This window comes from Cygnus olor, chromosome 15 (assembly GCF_009769625.2).
Source record: "Cygnus olor isolate bCygOlo1 chromosome 15, bCygOlo1.pri.v2, whole genome shotgun sequence".
NCBI lineage: Eukaryota > Metazoa > Chordata > Aves > Anseriformes > Anatidae > Cygnus > Cygnus olor.
Window position 1 is genome coordinate 16,879,268 of NC_049183.1, and position 18,236 is coordinate 16,897,503.

At 54.4% G+C, this 18,236-nt stretch overlaps 1 protein-coding gene across 1 annotated transcript; it reads left to right on the forward strand.

The window, feature by feature from the left end:
• The first annotated feature begins 8,770 nt into the window (after positions 1-8,770).
• Positions 8,771-15,705, forward strand: AQP8 (aquaporin 8). The gene is made up of 6 exons (XM_040575109.1): positions 8,771-8,889; positions 9,159-9,423; positions 12,480-12,606; positions 13,469-13,683; positions 14,614-14,748; positions 14,902-15,705. The coding sequence occupies exons 2-6, from the start codon at positions 9,167-9,169 to the stop codon at positions 14,942-14,944; spliced, it is 777 nt and encodes a 258-aa protein (XP_040431043.1). The 5' UTR covers positions 8,771-8,889; positions 9,159-9,166; the 3' UTR covers positions 14,945-15,705.
• The last annotated feature ends 2,531 nt before the right edge of the window (positions 15,706-18,236 follow it).

Consider the following 18,236-nt stretch of genomic DNA (forward strand, 5'->3'; position numbering starts at 1 on the left):
GTCATTTGAAACACTGCCAGTGCAAAATTATATCTGCAGTTGCTACTCAGCATAAAAATTGAAAAGGTTCCGTGTGGAAACACCTTTGTCCTCCCTCTGTGTTGTTCTGGTTTTGTTTCAGAGACTGACAACTGCAAGGGCTTGCAAACTCTAATGGGACAATGACAAAATGGCAATGGCCTGTGTCTAGGCTGAGATACAGGCTTTAGAAAAGGTAAAAAGAACTCAATCTCAGTCAGTTCTGCTGTATTTCCAGAAATTGTTTTTCCTCTTCTGCCATTCGTCACAGTTGGATCAGCAGTTTTTTTTTTACTATGGATGTGCTGTCCATGAGGCCGACCAAAATTTTCATAGAAAGATGGCTCTGATTCTACTGAGGGTAGTGGCAGTCTGGTAAAGGTTTCCGTGTCAGTTCTGCTCATGTGGCTTTGTGCTGCCCAAAAGCTTGCTTTATTGACACCTGAAGCATGGTTACTCCGCAAATGCGCTCGGCCCTGATCTTTCTATCTTTGCTGGTCAGGCCTTGAGCTGTCTGAAATTGTGATGGCTTTATAACACGTGGTGTCTTCACTGGCAGTTGTTTTGGTCTGGGTTTTTGTTGTGTTTATTGCTTTTTTGGTCATTTTCCTACATTTGAGGAGATACTAAAACTTTCTAAAAGAACAGTTATACAACATCTTTATTTAGGCTGGGATTCTGAGGTGTCACCTCCATGCCCCTTCACTCCCAGCCCTTTTCCTTTACCCAACAGCTATTTTCCCAAGTCTGAAAATCCTGTAAGTCTTTCCTATGGATGCTGCCCCCTCTGACTTTTTTTTTGAATTCATCAGTACCGCATCTTGGATCGTGCTGCAGACCATTAAGCTGCTTTTCTTGCTTTTAATGAGCTTATAGCATACGAGGCCCTTCCACCTACAGTTACTGACTCACGAGAGCTTTGCTAGTGTGGGGTGTGTGTGCTGATTGGGAAGTCGCTTGCTAGATCTAAGACATAACGTTATGAAAGCATGAGTAGAGGTTGGGCACTTTACTGGTTGTTTCAATTTCTAAGAAACAGTAAAGTGCTCCTGAAAGAGAAAGCAGTAAATGTTTTACTTCTTCCCCAATCAGAGTAGACTGTAGCACTGGGGGATTGTGGTTGAACTGGGATCTGTTGTTCGACCAGCTGGTTTTCTCTACTTGTAATTCCTTTTGCTTCAACTGAGCTGAGATAATGGAATTTCATGCTTTTTTTCTTTTCTTAAATCAGGAGGATCACTGTCATTTGGGAGTAGGCTCGTATCTTCTTTGTCCTCATAGTGTGCATTAACCATGTTGCAGATGCCTTTCCATCATCTGGAAATGAGCCATGCTAAATCTGTAGCCCTGCTGATGGCTGACAGGTGAGCCTGCTGGAACAGAGCACGGTGGTGGCTCTGCTGTGCCATTGCTTTTCAGCCATCAGGAATCAGAATTCATCTCCTTTCCAGCCTCATCACATACCTAACCGTCCTTGAACATATCTGATGTTCTCTCAAAACTCCCCTTCTAATGTATTTAAAAGCTAGTTCCTACTTTCTCATATATTCATATAGATGCAATTTTCTTCCTTGCAGTTTATGGAATAAGAATTTATTAATGGATGACTAACCTCACAATGTTTGAGACTCCTCTGTACAGCCTTGACAAGATACCTGATTCTGCCTGCAGTACTTTTTGATGTTCTTCTCCTTGATCTCTGTCCCCAGACAGCTCCAATCTGGCTCGCTGGCATTAGCGTTACCTGGACTGAGTGCCATACAAGTACCCAGTGAAAGATGGTGTCCATCCTGAAAAAACCCTTGATTTGAACTGATGTGCAAGAAGCATCTGAAATAGCTGAGCGAAAGGCGTTTAAACGTGAATATGGGGGAAACAAGACTGCGTAGTGCCACAGCTCATAGCTAAGTCTGACAAGTTATGTGACAGTTAATATCTCCTTTAGTAAGAGCCATGGTTTAAAAAAAAGAAAAAAGAGAGAAAAGCTCTAAACACCCTTTGCACTGCAGGAGCCTTTGTACATTGACAAATGCTCTGTGGCAACAAGAGTATCCTGCTGATTTCTTTTGAATCAAATGAGCAAATAAGTAATTCCATGTAAGTCCCATGTATGCTATAAATTTAATATTGGTAAGATTCCCTTTCACAGCATATTCCTTGACCCTCTTGTAACGTATCTTTACCCCAGTTTTATGAATGGCAGCCAAACCGAAGTCTCACCTGCTCTGGAACAAACCAATGTATTTGAACCAGTCACCATCTGATGTGCAGATGCTGAATTGTTGCCTTTTGCATGTAAAAATGTTTTGAATGTAGCTCACTACAGGAGAAGGCACATGCTCTGTCAAGTTTTTTGTCCCCTTGTTTGCCATGGCTTTAATCCTCTCTGTGTGAGGAGATGTCTCTGCTGGCATGAGGCAGATACTGGCGGGATTTCTGTTCACCCACTTCATTTTTAGGTCGTCACATAATCCATTCATCTGAGGGAAGCACGGAAGAATGCAGCATAGGTGTGATAGGTGAGGTGGGATGAAAGGTGAGGTAGGTGCCCTGGCTGATCTTTGTCTCGCTGAATCTGACTTTCCATCTTGCAGCTGTCAGCTGAAAGGTTCCACATCCAGCCCAGAGATGGGAAATCAGTCCTGTAAGAACTCTTCAAGAGTCTCCTCTGGCTCGGCTGCCAACTGTGGTAGAGAAAGTAGGTCATGTTGTGCTGCAGGGTTACAACAGGATCAAAAGAATTTGTGATACTCGGGGAGCTTGTGGGGGGAAGATGGGTGTGGGCAGTCTAGCTCTCATGATTACGCTAAGATAAATAAATCTTTCACCTCTCTTCAGGGAATATTTGGTTTGGGAGAGTGCCTGGTGGGGCTGAGATGATGCTACTTTGCTGAAAACTCACCAGCAGAAAAAGACAGAAGGGTTTTCTAGCCGAGAGAGATGGAGGTGGCCTTTGCCTTCAGCTGCTTCTCGCTGTGGTCTGGGTGATCCCGCTTCTCGGCAGAGGCTCCCCAGAGCCGCTCGATGCGCTTCTGCCTCTGTTTTCTGCATGCACCCCAGCCTTTTGGTACTGATAGAACAGTACAATTCACCCCTGCAAATGGTTTGTTGAGAGAAGAAAAAAAAAAAAAAAGAATTATGCTTGGGTAAGCTGCAAGGGGAGAGTCACCTGCACAGCAGCCCCCTACAGCGCAGCAGCTCGGTCTGTTCCCCTCGCAGTCCCCTTGCCCGCTCACAGCTTCCCCAGCTTCCTGAAGGACTTTTGTCAGGTGCTGCCTGCGTGAGCTCAGGTTGTCTTCGGTGGGGTGAACGGAGTGGAACCAGAGTCACTTTGTGCTGACTGGAGAGGCCGTGAGCCAAAACTGGATGGCAGCCCCACCCCTAGATAAGGGCAGGGCACTGTCATTTTTGCCACTAGGGTACCTCCTGTCAGCCCTAAATTTAGCTCTGGTCTTCACGCTATGGCCACACCTGTGTCATTTTGTGAAAGGTCATTTAAAAGTACTTCACATACTTTCCTCTGTCTTACTGAATGTGGTTTGTGTGCCTGTGCATGTAGTGCCAGCAGGAGGTTGCATGTGGACAGGAACAGTTCTCCTGCAATCCTGTAATGCTGCTCCTTGCTCTGTCACTAACTGGTTGTGGAGCACCTGAGAAGTTGCATCTGCCACCTGTCCTGCACCACACGTCCCCCTGAGGGGACGCATCCTGCTGGCCACAGAGCTGGGTCTGGGCAGTGGGGTGCTGCAGGGGAGATGTGGAGAGCAGGGGCCGTGGGAGTTGCTGCCTGCTCTTGCTCGCTGCTCTCAAGCGGGACGCGCTTGGTGCTCCCTGCTTCACCGTGGCTCTGAGGCTGAGGAGCATTATGCAGCCAGGGGTCTGAGTCCAGTTGCTGTGGCAAACCAAAGGGGCTGGAGCATGCACCCCCCACCTGCCTTTGAGGTGCCTGCCACAAGCTGTTCCAGGCAGATAAAAGAAAATCCTTGTGCCGGGTCCTGGGACTGATCCTCGCTCTGTCCAGGCTTCAACCACCGTTTAGGTGACAGAGCTATGTTGTGCCTGTCTTCCCTTCGAGTGACCTGGGCCTGAGCATTGCCTACTCACTTGTGAAAGATCAATAAGTCTCCTTCTGAAGAATTATGTTAACTAATTCTTCACAGGAATTACACATCTCTTCATATCTAGCAGTTGCTAGCTTAGCACACAGCATTTCAAGCTTCTCTGAAAAGTTACCAGTCCTTAATTTCATGCTTACAAGACTTCTCACTTCTGCTGCTGTGGCACAGGGAAATGGGGTCCCTGAAAACTGAAAGGCTCCGTTACAGCCAGCCCCATGGGGCACCCGCGGGAGCCCGGTGTTACCTGTTGTGGGGAAGATGCACGCGCTGCACAGGGCTAGGAGCATCCTTCCCTTCGTTGAGAGCTTGGTAGATTTTAATTTTAAATATCAGGATTAAGGTCTAAGTATGGCTTCATCCTACTGGTTATTTTCCATTCTTTCAACCGAGTCTGCAGAACTGACCCAAATCTGTCCCTGTTTTCTAACAGAAAACGTAAAGTCTGTCTTAGGAACCCTTGGAAATTTCCATCAAGCATTACTGTAGCAATCTGAAGTAAAGCTATTAGGCAACAGGATCTATAAATGAGCAGAGGTCAGCTAACCTGTGTTACTGCTACGAGATGCAAATAATTCTGCAAGTTCTCATTCAGTAACAGTTGTGTAATCATTAGATTATCAGTCTCCAAGATAAATACTGTAAAGATAAGGCAGTGACAAGTGAGTTGCCTTTGCCTTCTTTATTGCTTTTCAAAAGTTGAACGTGGATGCTGGCTATGCTGGGGTCTTTCGTTGCAGCAATGCCATCGTGCAGCCCCTAAATATTTTGTTGACAATTTTTATAGACATCCAGTCAGAATTCTGTCCCATCAAACATACCCGCGCTGATTCAGCAGACTTGAGGTATGCTCACGTCCCGCAGTTGGGCACTGTCGAATGATAATGGTGCTTGAGTGCGTTCTGAGTCAAGTGTTTGTTTAAGGACTTCGAGTTTGAAATCTTTGAGTTGGGATACTATTGTTCATATTAAAAAGCATGCAAAAGAAAGGCTGTGGATCTCCATAATTCAGCAGGAAGAAAGAGAAAGAAACATTTTGGGGGTGCAGGACTTAATAAAGGTATTCAGACTTCTTTGTACAGATAGATGGACGTGAGAAATGTCTTCTATGGTTCCTAAAAAGGATTTTTCTAAGCTGTTGCTTGTTTTGTATTGCCATTTCCTGTACTAATTGACACAGTTGCTGTTGTCACTTATTTAACAAATCCACATTATCAGTGCAAGCACAAACAAGGACAAAAATAAATGTCTGATAATATGAGCAGATTTATCTGTTCTTATCCCCAAGCCTTTTTCCATGAGTGCAGATTGTATTAAGCTTGCTGAACAAACCTTATTTCCAAGCATTTAATCTTATCCGTGAGGGGCAAAGGGTGCTATGAGCAGGGCTGTTTTCTTCGTGTGTTTGTAGCATCTCTGAGCAAAAGACAGGTGTAGGAGCAACCTCGTCTGAAGATTGGCATTGGGTAGTTTTGTGTTAAGACTGAGCTTAAATAGGGTCTGTAGTAATCTTGCTGCCTATTACCTAAATCGTGTTATGCTGGAGAGTTGTAAGACTGGGGAAGTCACAGTTCCAGAGTAAACATAAAGGAAACCCAATGCCACCTCTGCCAATTCCTGATGATAAATATAGATCATTTATGTGGCTGCTGTAAACTGTTGATTGCATGGGAGTGCCCAGGGAGCCCAGAATGTGCTGGGGTGCCATTCCTCTCTGAGGACCGCTCACTCAGCAGCTCCTGGCTTTGCCCGGGGTCTTGCTGGAGATGTGACTTTTCTGACCCCGCTGAGCAACCCGCAGCACTTTTATCCCGCAGCATTGCAGGGCCAAAGGCTCTGTGCACCCCACAGCTGACCTGTGCTGGGTGCTGCTGCCAGGGGCTGCACGGGGCACGGTGCAGAGCCAAGCCAGTGCCAGGCTCGTGCACTGGCAGGAGGCACGCCGAGGATTCGTGCGCTCCAGAGCGCTTTAGGAGCTGCAGCTGACAGGTGCTGAAGAAATTGACACTTTTATCATTTTGTTTTTGTCTCTGTTTTTAAGGTTAACTTGAATTACAAATGGGGAGGGTTATTTTCCCTTGGAACCATCGTAATGCCGAGATGGAGAGATGAAAGAATAGCAGCATTCCCTGGAGTCCAGGAAGAAGGCACAACACTCCAAATTGAACTGTTTTGATCACAGCACATCAGCTATGGCCGTGCAGATTTTTTTTTCCTTTCCCTAATCTTCCCAAACTAAATCAGTCAGGATTTTGCACAGTGCTGAAATTTCTGGAGCCAGTTTGATCTGGCAGTCCCTCAGTCCCACATGGCAGGTACAGGCTGCCCAGGCAGCTCTGGCTGGCACGTAGCGTAGAGCTGTTTGTCTGAAACTTGCACCAAGAGGCCAAAAAATCCCTCAATGTTGTGCTTCTGCTCTGTTATGTTTCAGTCCCGTGCTTAGTAAAAATGATTTCTTTGTTGTCTGAATGCCGAGCATTTCCTCCAGAAGGCTCAGCCAAACATCCCTGCTCCCCAAACAATAATGGTAAATGTTTAAAAGCCAAGGACGCTGAGTTAATCTTCACTTTTGGATTGTGACCTTCCAGTGCTCTGAAGCCACTGCTCCCCTGGGACAATGCTGCCGAAGACTTTACGGCCCCTGTCGAGGCGGGCTGGCACCGCCGGGAGGGCTCGGTGCTGCAAGCGATGGCAGCCGGGGAGCAGCCTCGTGGTGCTGGTCCTGAGCTGCCGCCAGGCGCTGTGCGATGCTGTGATGCCAGGTCTTTGTAAGGCGCTGTGAGGAGTGCTAGGTGGGATCTGGGTGTGTGCTGCAGCTCTTATGAACACCCTGAAAAATAGAGCTGGTCTGCTTCCTTTTGCCCGAGTTAAAACCCCTCTCAGTGAAACTCCCACCTGGCTGCGCTGCGAGGCGCGGTGCTGGGGCTCGGCGAACCTGCTGGGAGCCTGCTTGAGCTCAGTGTTCGGCAGCTGAGGGCATCGAACCAAGCACTGTCCTGTGTCATGGGGCAGAGAGGAGCCCAAAGAGCAGCCAGCCTCACGACCGACTTTCAATGTTCCATTGACTTCTATGACCTCTGGCCAAGAGCTTTTGTCTGCAGGAAACAAAATCTCGGAAAGGGAAGCGGGCTGACAGAGGTGCCTGAAGTGGGATTCCCTCTTCCCTCTGGCCTGGCCTGTGTCTGCGCATGGCCAGCAGCAGCCCCCTGTGAGACAGGCAAGTGGAAATTTCCTTCCTATCCCCAGCGTCTTGTGAAAACATCATAAAACATCTGCGGCGTTCTTTACCCTTGCTTACAAGAGAAAAAATACCAGTAAACCCCAATCCTTAATTACCCACCACAAACATGAACCACTGCAAGCGATTGCTTAAGGAGGTGAAAAGCCCCAGCACTCGTCTCCTGGTGGGTGGTCAGCATCCGTCCCTGTTTGGATGATGGACGTGTCCCCGCTGCTTGATGCAGGACGATTGCACAGCCCCGAGCCCTTGTGCCACCAGGGCTGTGCCTGCTCTGCCCCTGGCAGCAGCGTGGCGTCCCCTGGGTCTCCTGCCAGGCTGCAGCCTCCCAGCCCCATCTCGAGTGCTGGTGGCATCTCCGTGCGCTCCGCTGGGGCTTGGGTCAGGATTTCTGTGCAGCGATCCCTTATGCAGTGGGGAGGCATAAGGGAGTTGGTACTGGATCAATGTCAGCTTGCAAAGCTGCCGGTGGATCCCTGGACACCCTTGCCATCAAGGTCTGTCTGTGCCAATCCTGTCCTTAAGGCTTTAAAGCCCTTTGGTGTTAATGCAGTAACACAGAGTCAGTGCCATACAACCACCAGCATAATGACATGGGGTGGTTTTTGAAGGGGGGGCCTGCTCCCCAGGCCTGAACCCAGAGGCTGCTCCGAGCCTTGGGCTGGCTCCGCAGCGCTTTGGCTTGCTGCCCCCGGCTGCCCCTTCCCGGGGTGCAGTGCTCTGCTTGCTCCTTGAGCACCAGCCAGGAAAACCCCATTACCCCCCTTCTGCACATGTTTTGGGGCACCCAATAGCACTGTGCCAGGAAGGGCACTGAAGGCTCTGGTGCCCACATTTCTCGTGTTAAGCCTGGGCTTGGATTCCATTTCCTCACAGAGAGTTAAGCCCTGGCTAGGAGCATGGGCTTCAAGTGCTCAGTGAGCAGAGGAAAGGAAAGGCTTTCTCTCCATTTCTTGGGGAACTCTTGGACCCATGCATGCCCCTGTGCAGGCAGTGTTGTGGGCTTCTCACACATACTACCTTCTGGCAGCAACAGCAGGCTGCCCAGGAAAGCAAGCCAGCTGGTCTTCAAACAGGTGCTAGCATTTTGGCTACCTACAGCTCACACCATGGGAGGAATTGCATCCTGCACATTGGCAGAAAACCCTAGACCGATGATGACAACAAAAAAAAAAAAAGAAAAGAAAAGAAAAACCACAAAACAAAACGAAAAAGAAAAAAAGAAAAACAAACCACCAGGTAAAGAAAAAAAAAGTAAAACCTTGAACCAAGGAATGACTGTGATAAAGAGGTTTTATATTCCTGGGGGCTGGCCTATCAGCTTTTATTGCCCCCTCTTTTTTTTTTTTTTTTTTTTTTAACAATGCAAATCCAATCCGTTTTTTAGAGCCTCCCAGCCGTTGCCTCCCCATTCAGGGCAGGGGGAGCTTTCCAGCAGCTTGGACAGCGCGGTGCTCCCCCGGCACCCCACCAGGGCTGTGCTGGCGTCCGGCACTCCCAGCTTCGAGCTCTCGCAGGGTGAGTGTCCCCCGGGGGCAACGCGGGCATCTCCTCCCTCCGGGCTGTTTGCACCGACCCGGTGTGGAAGCCTTGCTCAGCACATGTGCCAGCAGCCTCTATCTCCCCACGGCTGTGCCCGGCACGCCTGAGGAGCAGAGTCTGGTGCTTCCAGCACGCGCTGCCCCTCGAGGACCCACGTGGGCAGCCGGGGTTTCCAGTCCCTGGGCAGGTCCCTGATTGCGCCCAAGGGACCGGCTGCCACCAGGACTCTGCCTGCTTTCTTCCAGCTCCCCTCATGGCTGCTGCAGAGAGCGGTTGCCCCTGCACGAAGGAGGTGATGGTGGACGTCGACAGCAAGCACCAGCATGCGAAGCCCCACTGGTACGAGCACTACGTCCAGCCCTGCGTGGCCGAGCTGCTGGGCAGCGCGCTCTTCATCTTCATCGGCTGCCTCTCCGTGGTGGAGGATGCCGGGGGCACGGGGCGGCTGCAGCCCGCCCTGGCGCACGGGCTGGCCCTGGGGCTCACCATCGCCGTCCTGGGCAACATTAGGTAAGGGGCTGGGGTCCTCCTGCTGCTGCACCCACTGGGGACCCTTGCGTGGGTGGAGGGGATGCCCACTTCCATCGTGCTTCTTGGTTAACGGCAACGTCCGCTCAGGTGGTGGGTGGGGGCGTAATGTCTGGGGGAAGTGGTTTGGCTTCTGGTTGCAACGTTTTGGTTTTAGCCCTTCTTAACAAATAATAAAAAAAGACAAAGCTGAATCAAAAGTATCTCTTGGGAAAGCTTAGGCATTTCCTTTTAAAAGGATGTCAGAATGAAGCATTTTGACCCAAGTATGCTATTCCCCTGTGTATTTTCAGGTGAAATACCTGTATTACATTTACAAATGGTTTTCATTCCTCTAAAGCAACATTTAGACAAACCTGCTCAGAAAAGAAAAAGGTGTTGTTTGACTCTAAGATAGAGCTTTATCCTGAATGGAGAAGCTGAAATAGTCCCTGTGGAATTTCGCTCCCTTCCCTCTGTGCATCTCCCAGCCAAATCCTTGCAGCTCAGGGGCAGGGGGCCCCAAGGCTGCCCCCCCTGGGTGCCGGTGCTGGGAAGCCTCCCCCGGGTTAGGGAGCTTTGCTCATCAAGGCTTGTGTGTCAGCCAAGGGACAGTGTTGTACCAGCACCTCTTAGGATGGAATTGCACCCCAAGGTGAAGCTTGTGCAACTGCCACCACACGAGCCAGGGGCGCGTGCCCCAGAGGAGCCCAGCTCCCCGGGCACCCCCAGCCCCCTCACAGCCACGCTGCAGCCAGGGGAGCGGCACCGAGCGCAGTGCTATGAGGACATGCCCCGAGGCTCCCCCTCCACCGGGGCCATCCCAGTCCCACCGATGGGACAGGAGCTGGCATGGGAAGGGCAGCTCCTAGCTGTTACCTCTGCCTCTGCTTTGCCCCCCGGTGAGGGCTGCTGGCCCGCCAGCTGATGTGGGTGAGCCTCCCTTCCTGAGCAGGAGCCAGGCTGTGCCACATCTGTCCCCAGGTGGTGGCCACCGAGCTGGCTGGAAGTGCCGGGGACAACATGACAGGCTGCCCCGGGCTGTGCAGCACCGACTGGGCAGCTGGGGGTGGTGGAAATTGGAGCTGTCAGCACCTGGCTTTGTCCCAGGTGCCAGGGAGCAGGAGTGAGGAAGGCAACGATGGGCAGCCCGCCTGCCCACAGCCTGCACGAGCTTCCCCTGGGACAGCAGCTCCCAAAAAGCAGCTGAACCACACAGGGATGTTCACAGCCCCGTAGTGCTGAAGCTAGGAGGAGCTGGGTCAGTGTCCTGGGCAGGGAGATGTTTTAGCCTAAAGTCAGTTTTTTTCAGAGATGTGTGGCCAAGGAGGCTGGAGAGGAGCCTGGCTTCGGACGTGTGCTCTTGGTAGGACAGGCTGCAGCCCCTGCAGTGGGTTATGGGGTAACCGGTGTCACTGGTTGTGGCTGTCCCTGCTGCCCCACCTCTTGCAGGGGCTGGATCTCGGCCGGGGAGCAGAGGCGAGCAGCTTGACTGTCCCCATCCGTGCTGGTGGGACGGGGCTGCTTCAGCCCCGCTCCTGGACAAGTCCCTGCAGCTCTGCGGCTCCTGCCCTGCCTGGGGCAGTTTGCAGGCACCCTCCCGGCTGGGACCTTACTGGCTCAAACAACTCTACTTTTTGCTGTCATATGATCAGTCTTTAATTATAGCTGAAGAATAAGACGTAATTATGGCTCCTAGACACTCTGACTCATCGGCTTTACCAGCAATTATTATTAGGGCTGATTGGTTATGAAACTCGTTCATTAATGCGTGTCCCATGATAATCTGTTTTAATTAAAAGGTATCTGAGCTTGTCTTGCATGTGGTCTTCAAGATGAATGATTCGAGCCCGTCAGGAGGTGAGGGCTCGTGCGGCGTGGGCGAGCCCTGGGCACGGCGCTGCCCCGGTGCTGCGGGGCTCAGCTGGATGCACTGGGGTGGCTGCACGGCAAGGGGGGCACGGGTCCCCCAGGCAGAGGTGATACCCCAGGGCATCATTGTTCATCTGGTGGATTTCTCTGGTTTCTGAACCCCAGCGAGGAAGGAGGAAGGCCCATGCCATCCCTCAGCCACACGCCGGTTCTGCTGCCAGCAGCAGTCACTGCCTGGGCGGAGGGGCCGGGGCTGCCTGTGTGCCTCCACGTTCCCCTCCGAGCAGAGGGAAACGAGCGCTGGGAGCCCCAGCAGAGCAGCGGTGCCCATGGGGCTGGGAGGTGGCTGCAGCCCCAGCCTGGCACGGCGCCTTTCCTGCCCTCTGCCTTCCTGCGGGACGCGTGTCCTGCACGGGGCAAAGTGTCACGGCAGCAGGCGAAGGAGATTCGTATCAGGGCAAAGGCAAACAGCAGCTAGGCTCTTTGCTTTCCGTGTCTTCGATTTGGGCTGCGTGAGCTGACGCTGAGTGCTGCTGGGGCACAGGCTGCCAGCCTGGGGAAGGGTGTTCAGCGGTTCCCAGCCCTGGCACCAGCTCTGCCACTGCTGCTCCTCTTACCCAGAGCTGCACGGACGGGTGCCCTGAGGGTGCAAGCAGGAGTCACTTTCCTTTGTGAGTCCTTGCCCTCAGAAGAGCTGTTCCAGAGAGCGGGTGGCTGTGCTCTGCCGTGCCGTGCTGTGCAGCTGAGCAGAGGAGCAGAACAGCAGGCCAGGGCTTGGTGTGTCCCCAGCCTGCAGTGCTGCAAAGCCAGGAGGGCTCCTTCTCTACCCACCGCCCCTGTGACAGCTCCTGGAAGGACCTGGTGGTCTCCTGAGAGAGTCCCAAACCCTTTGCTTCAAACTGCACATGGGCATCTCCTGCCCTGCAAGCACATTATGCCTGCAGGGGGCTGCGTATGGAAATGCTGCTTCTCCAAAGAGCGACTGCAGAGACGGGAAATGGCCAGATTCTGCTCCCCTGCAGTGCACAGCACCTCCTCATGGGAAGGGCTAAGGAAGCATTCGTGGCTCTAGCCCCCAGTGAGTGCAGCGCTCAGACTGCCAGACCCCATGGGCGGCCGGGGCAAGGCAGCAGGCAGAGCCCCGCTTTGGGGTGAGCCCCGTGCCGAGGCTCCTCTCTCCTTTGCAGCGGAGGTCACTTCAACCCGGCCGTGTCCCTGGGCGTGTGGCTGGTCGGCGGGCTGAACATCACGATGCTCATTCCCTACTGGATCTCCCAGCTCTGCGGAGGGATAATAGGAGCCAGCCTGACAAAGGTACAGACAGCGGGGAGGTCTCCTTAATCATGGGCAAATGCTGGGGTGCAGGGACCACCTTCCTGCTCTGCTAGGGTCAGCCTTGCCTGCCCCAAGCTGATGCACGGCCCAAGGGTCTCCAGCAGCAGCGCACATGATGGCAAGGATGAGAGGCACTGCAGGCATCAATTCTCCATGTAATTCAGAGCACGGCTTTTCACAAGGCGACCCAGCATTGCAGAGGCTTGCTGCATGGGTGTGGGGCTTATCTGTGCTTGGGGCAAGAGCACCTGGTTTCTCCTCCCAGGTCTTCCATGGTCTGACTTCCACCATGGGACAGCTAGCTTCCCGCTGTAGGCTCGGATCCAGCAGTGCCAGCACAGGTGTGGGGGTGCCGCCCCCGCACAGCGCTCTGGGGCTCAGCTAATTAATTCCCCACGGCTGCTGTTCCCTAGAGGTTCATTATACCATGTTAATCAGACACAGAGCAATGCACGGCACCTCTGCAGCTTCAGCCACTTTAATGCAGTGTTTGCCTGCCTTTTCTGCTTGCCGCACCATTTTGTAACGTTAATTTAATTTGGTGTTGCCCATTTCCAGAGTCTGAGGTGGTCCGCACCAAGCAGCATGGTGCTGTTTGTGCACAGCAAAGCTCTCAGAGAGCGTGGCTGGCTCATTATCTCAGGAGACACTAAGAGCCTCCTCTAACGAGTTTATATTTGCCAGGCGCTTAGGGCTGGCTTTCAGGAGGAAAGTGATGAGATTAGCTCCTCTTTAACCCGGAGCTATGCCCGCCCACGCTGTCCTGACAGTGAGCACATATGTCTGGTAAAGCCCACAATATGGAGCGTGGAGGGCACAAACAGAGCTCCCCCCACCACAGGCCGTGACGACGGACGAGCACTACGCCAACGCCACTGGAGGAGCCTTCAGCGGCATCGCGGCGGATGAGCAGATCCCCTCCGTCCTGGTGGGCGAGATCGTCATGACCACGTTCCTGGTGCTTGCGGTCTGCATGGGTGCCATCAACGAGGAAACCAAGACCCCTCTGGCACCCTTCTGCATCGGCCTCACGGTCACGGTCGACATCCTGGCGGGGTGAGCTCACGAGTCTGCTCCCTGCAGCGGGCGCAGCCCCCTGGGCAGAGCCCAGCCAGTTCTGTTCCTGCAGCCGGGGCACAGGCACGGTACCTCGAGCAGGGGCCAGGAGGGGACCCGAGGCTGCAGGGATGGCGATCCCGCACTGGCAAATCAGACATTTGGCCCTGCTGACACGGGTGTGGGGGGAATTCCTGGGAACACCCCGAAAAGGTGGTGGAGAGGCTGGAGGCTCGAGTCCAGCACGTGGATACCTCTCACCAGACCAATCTCTCCAATTACCTGTTAGGGCTGATAAAAACGAACGGCTGCCCAGGCAGTGTTTACAGTAGGAAGCCCTGAGCAAACAGGAGCAGTTTATCTGGAGCTGTTGCTCGTTGCTCGCTGTATGTCCTCACAGTTGTTAGAACCGCTGCCAAGCTCAGCCTCGGCGCGGGCAGGCGTTTCGGGCGAGCAGCCTGTGTCTTATGTCACTGCAATCAGATAACGAGTGCACACAATTACAAATGTTAATGGGTTGTTTAGTTAAGGCAGTGCCCCCTCTAGCGGGATTCAGAGCTCTTATTTAAACACTGCGCAAACCTCGAGTGCAAATATTTATCTGTTGCAGTTTTCTTTAATCTGTAAATGCTATTGTCTCTTCTGCCTGGCTCCCGTACCTACGCACAGCGCAGAGCTTTCGCTGTGTAAAATCCAGGCTCTGGGTAAGCCCCAAAATAGGCTCAGCACCCTCGCTCGCACCGTGCTGGGTTTTCCCTGTGGGCTGCAAGCACCAGGAGCGAACTCAGCGTGCGGCCGCCCCAGGGCTCCCGAGCTGGGCTGGTCCCGGGGCTGCAGCAGGGCAGCGGCTCCTGCCCCGTGTCCTCACCTGCAAAAGTGAGCAGACCTGGGGCAGGACCAGCTGAAGCAGCCGTTTTGTTTCTCTTTCAGGGGTGCCATATCCGGAGCCTGCATGAACCCTGCCAGAGCCTTCGGGCCGGCTCTGGTAGCAAACTACTGGGACTACCACTGGGTGTACTGGGTAGGGCCCATGGTCGCTGGGCTCCTTGTCGGCGCGCTGGTGAGGTGCGTGAGCTCTGCTGATTCCCATCCCAACGTGTCTGACTGTTCGGTCCTCATTTCCTTGAGGGGCCGGGCTGATGCAGTCTCTGTGTTTTGCTGTTGCAAGCATGCATGGAAGATGCCAGCCCTGAGTTTCTCTCTTTCACCTCCCCAAAGGGTCCTGATCGGTGACCAGACGACCCGCCTGTTCCTGAAGTGAGGCCCGGCACGCGACTGCGCGTGCTGCCTGCCGGTGGGCCACACTCAGCACGCCCAGCATGAGCCCCTCAGCCCCTCCGCCTCCCCCCAGGCTCCCCCACCAACCCGCTGGGGGAAGGCTGCTCCCTCGACGCTGCAGACACCATGGAAAGCGACCCAGGCACCTCCTGCTGCTGCGGAAGCACGCTGTTGGGACGAGCGTGCAGCCGAGACAACCGCGCTCTGATTGGCACCAGCACCACGGCACTGACCGAGCACCGCGTCCCTCCTGCCAGGGCTGCGTCTGGGCACCTGTGGCACCCCCCGGCTCTGTCCCCCTGTGCTGCTGCTGCTCCCAGGGCCCCCTCTGCTCCCCAGGGCGGGCTGGGGGAGCCGTGGGTGGCCAAGCAAGGAGCCTGCTGTAACACCAGTGCGGCGGCAAAAAGCTGAGTGAAGCAGCAGCATGGCACGGCTCACCAGTGCTGGCACTAAGAGAGTTCTAAATTCTTAATGACTATTATTTAAGAGGCTTGATGCAGCTCCTGGCTGCGTGCCCTCACATGCATCTGCAGGGAGCTGCCTGGCCCCAAATGTGGCGAGGGCACCATAAAGCTCTCCCTGCTCCTTCAGCACCTCTGCGGCTCCTGTTGCAGCACCCCTGCTGTCCCCTGCAGCGTCCCCTCCCAGTCCAGCCCCATGGGAGCCCCCGCCCCAGCCTGTGCTGTGGTCAGCTCCGCTCCCTCGCACACGTTCTGGGCTTCTTGCTGCAGAGACCACCATGGGGAGCCGGTCCCTGCCCGTCCTGCTGCCAGCAGTGCTGCCTGAAGCCAGGCGCTGGTTGCAGGCTCTGCAGCGTTTGCGTTAGCTCACAGGCTGTGACAACAGAGCTGCTCCCCCCAGCTGCGTGCCAGGACACCAGCTTTAGTTTTTGGAGGTTTCTTGGCACGCTGAGCAAAACAGCATAAAGGGAAATGGGGATGGGAGGAGGGCCCACACCGGCTGCAGGCAGGATTATTGGGAGAAATGAGGCTTGGTGACAGAGTCCAATTTCTGAGATATGTCGGCATCAGGAGGGCTGGGGGCGAAGCACCAGCTCAGGGCACAGGTGGCTCTGCCCCTGGGGCTGGGGGCGAGGACAGGGGGCTGTGCCGGGAGGAGGGCCCTGCTGCCACGAGCTGGAGTCAGCATGGGGAACGTGATGGAGCTATGTGGGCACGGGGAGAGCAGCCAGCGCAGCCAGCTCTACGTCAGGCTGGGATCCGTCCCTGCAGCAGTTCTGCCCTGACTCATCGTGCGACTGCAGCCTCCCTGGGGATGGGGGTGTTGGCAGTGACCCCTCCTCGAAGGCTCGGCAGGCTGTGCTCGGTGATAAAGCAGCACACAAGTGTTTCTGCAAACACTCCCAGGAGAGCTGTGCACACCTAAAGGTACCTGGGTTTAGTCACTCCTCATTTTGTAACTTTTAGCATTGTTAGAGGTTTCTGAGAATGTCTCTGGAAGGCAGGCTGGTCTTGAGAAGTTTTAGAAAAGTGACTGAGGGTACAGAGCCTATTGCTTTTCCAGCCCTTACAAGTATTGGTGTGAGGTGCCCCGTGTCTGTCCAGGGGAAAGGTGCTGTCCTGGGGCAGGTGTCCCCTGCCTGCAGCGGGGCAGGGTGCGGTGCCAGTCCAGAAACGAGCATTGTGGTCCTGGGGGCAAACCCCACTGGGATGGGGTGGGACACGGGCAACAGAGAGAGAAAATTAACAGGGACATAACCCAGAGCAAGTGAGTGTGGGGAGAGAGAGGGGCATGGCAGGGGCTGCCGGGTGACCTGAGGACAGCCAGAAGGGCAAGAGCGGGACAGGGCCAGGCGGAGGCAGGCAGAGGTGCATCTCCGTGGTGCAGCAACGTGTGTCCTGTCCTGCCAGGAGCGGTGTGCAGGGCCCTGCCTGCTCGCCCTCCTCCGCCTCCCCCAGCTCCCCAGGAAGCCCCAGGGCAAAGCATGTCCTTCTCACCCTGCTGTACAGGCTGCTCCACGGGGAGGCAGAATGCCGTCACAGCAGCTGGCAGGGCAGGAAGGACATTCCCAGCTTTCTGATGGCCCTGTGGGGCTGGCAGAGTCCTGCACAATGCCACCTCTCTGTTGTCAGCTCGCTTGCTTTATTCCCAGCCCAGGAAATGACCCACACATGTGCACGCACATGCTCCAAGATGTGTTTTTCTATTTTTAAAATGGGCAAGGTTGTAGAGACGCTGCAGCGAGGAAATGCCGGAACGAAAGCATCCTTGACTCAGTGCATGCGTCTGCGTGCGGGGCTGGGCAGGGGGACGTGCACCCGGCGCGGGGCCGCGTGGGCCCAGGTGAGCCGGGGCGAAGGCAGCTGCTCGTTCAGGAAGGAAAATGATGCAACCCACAGGAGGAGACAAACAGCGTGAAGATGTCACCGGGACGGTTGTCATGGCAACGCTACAAAAAATGCCAAACCAAACAAGGAGCAGAGCCGCTGCTTCCTCCCCAGGAGGACTCCCCAGGGGTGTTGGAGCTGAGGGGCAGTGGGGAGGCACCGCGGGGGTCCTGAGCAGCCCTGGCCCCTGTTTGGGGGGCAGAGCTCTGCTGGAGCGAGGCTGCAGGCCCCTGGGAGCGGCAGGGTGACCACCTTCCCCTTTCGAGAGGAAGCACGGCCCGCAGCACCCGCAGGAAGCACATTTATAGCTACAGCTGCCTCTGCGCGGGAGCTGGGGCTGGCGCCACGCTCTACCTCGGCTTTGTGCTGCGCCCCAGCTTGGTGCTGAACCACCCCGGCTTGGTGCTGTGCCCCAAATTGGTGCTGTGCCCTGGCTCGGTGCTGTGCCCCAGCTGGTGACCGCTGTCCCGTAGGGGCGGTGGCGCTGCTGGTCACGGTCCCCACACGCAGGCCAGGAGGCAGGAGATGGGGTGCCCCATGCACATCCGCACGTCCTTCCCTATTTTGCTGGTGATGCGTTCAGTACATTCATTTTTAACTTGTCAGGGTGACTTTTAATAAGGCATCTGTAATACACGTTGTTTTTTCCTGAGTATTATTAAAGGGCTTAATTTATGCTAATTAAATACCAATTAACTTCCAAGCACTTAATGTGCTTTAAGGACATAAAACACATCTCATTCCCATTCAATTAAATTTGCGTCAGGCCTGGCCAGAGGCCTGCACCGTGTTTTTGTCAGCGCGTGGATCTGCCGCACGGCCGGGCCCTGCCTGGCGCCTTCCAGGCCCCTCGTGCCATGGGGAGGGGGCTGCCCCCGACCCCCCCCCACCCAGGGGCTCACCCGCCGATGCTGCGGGCGCCTGGGC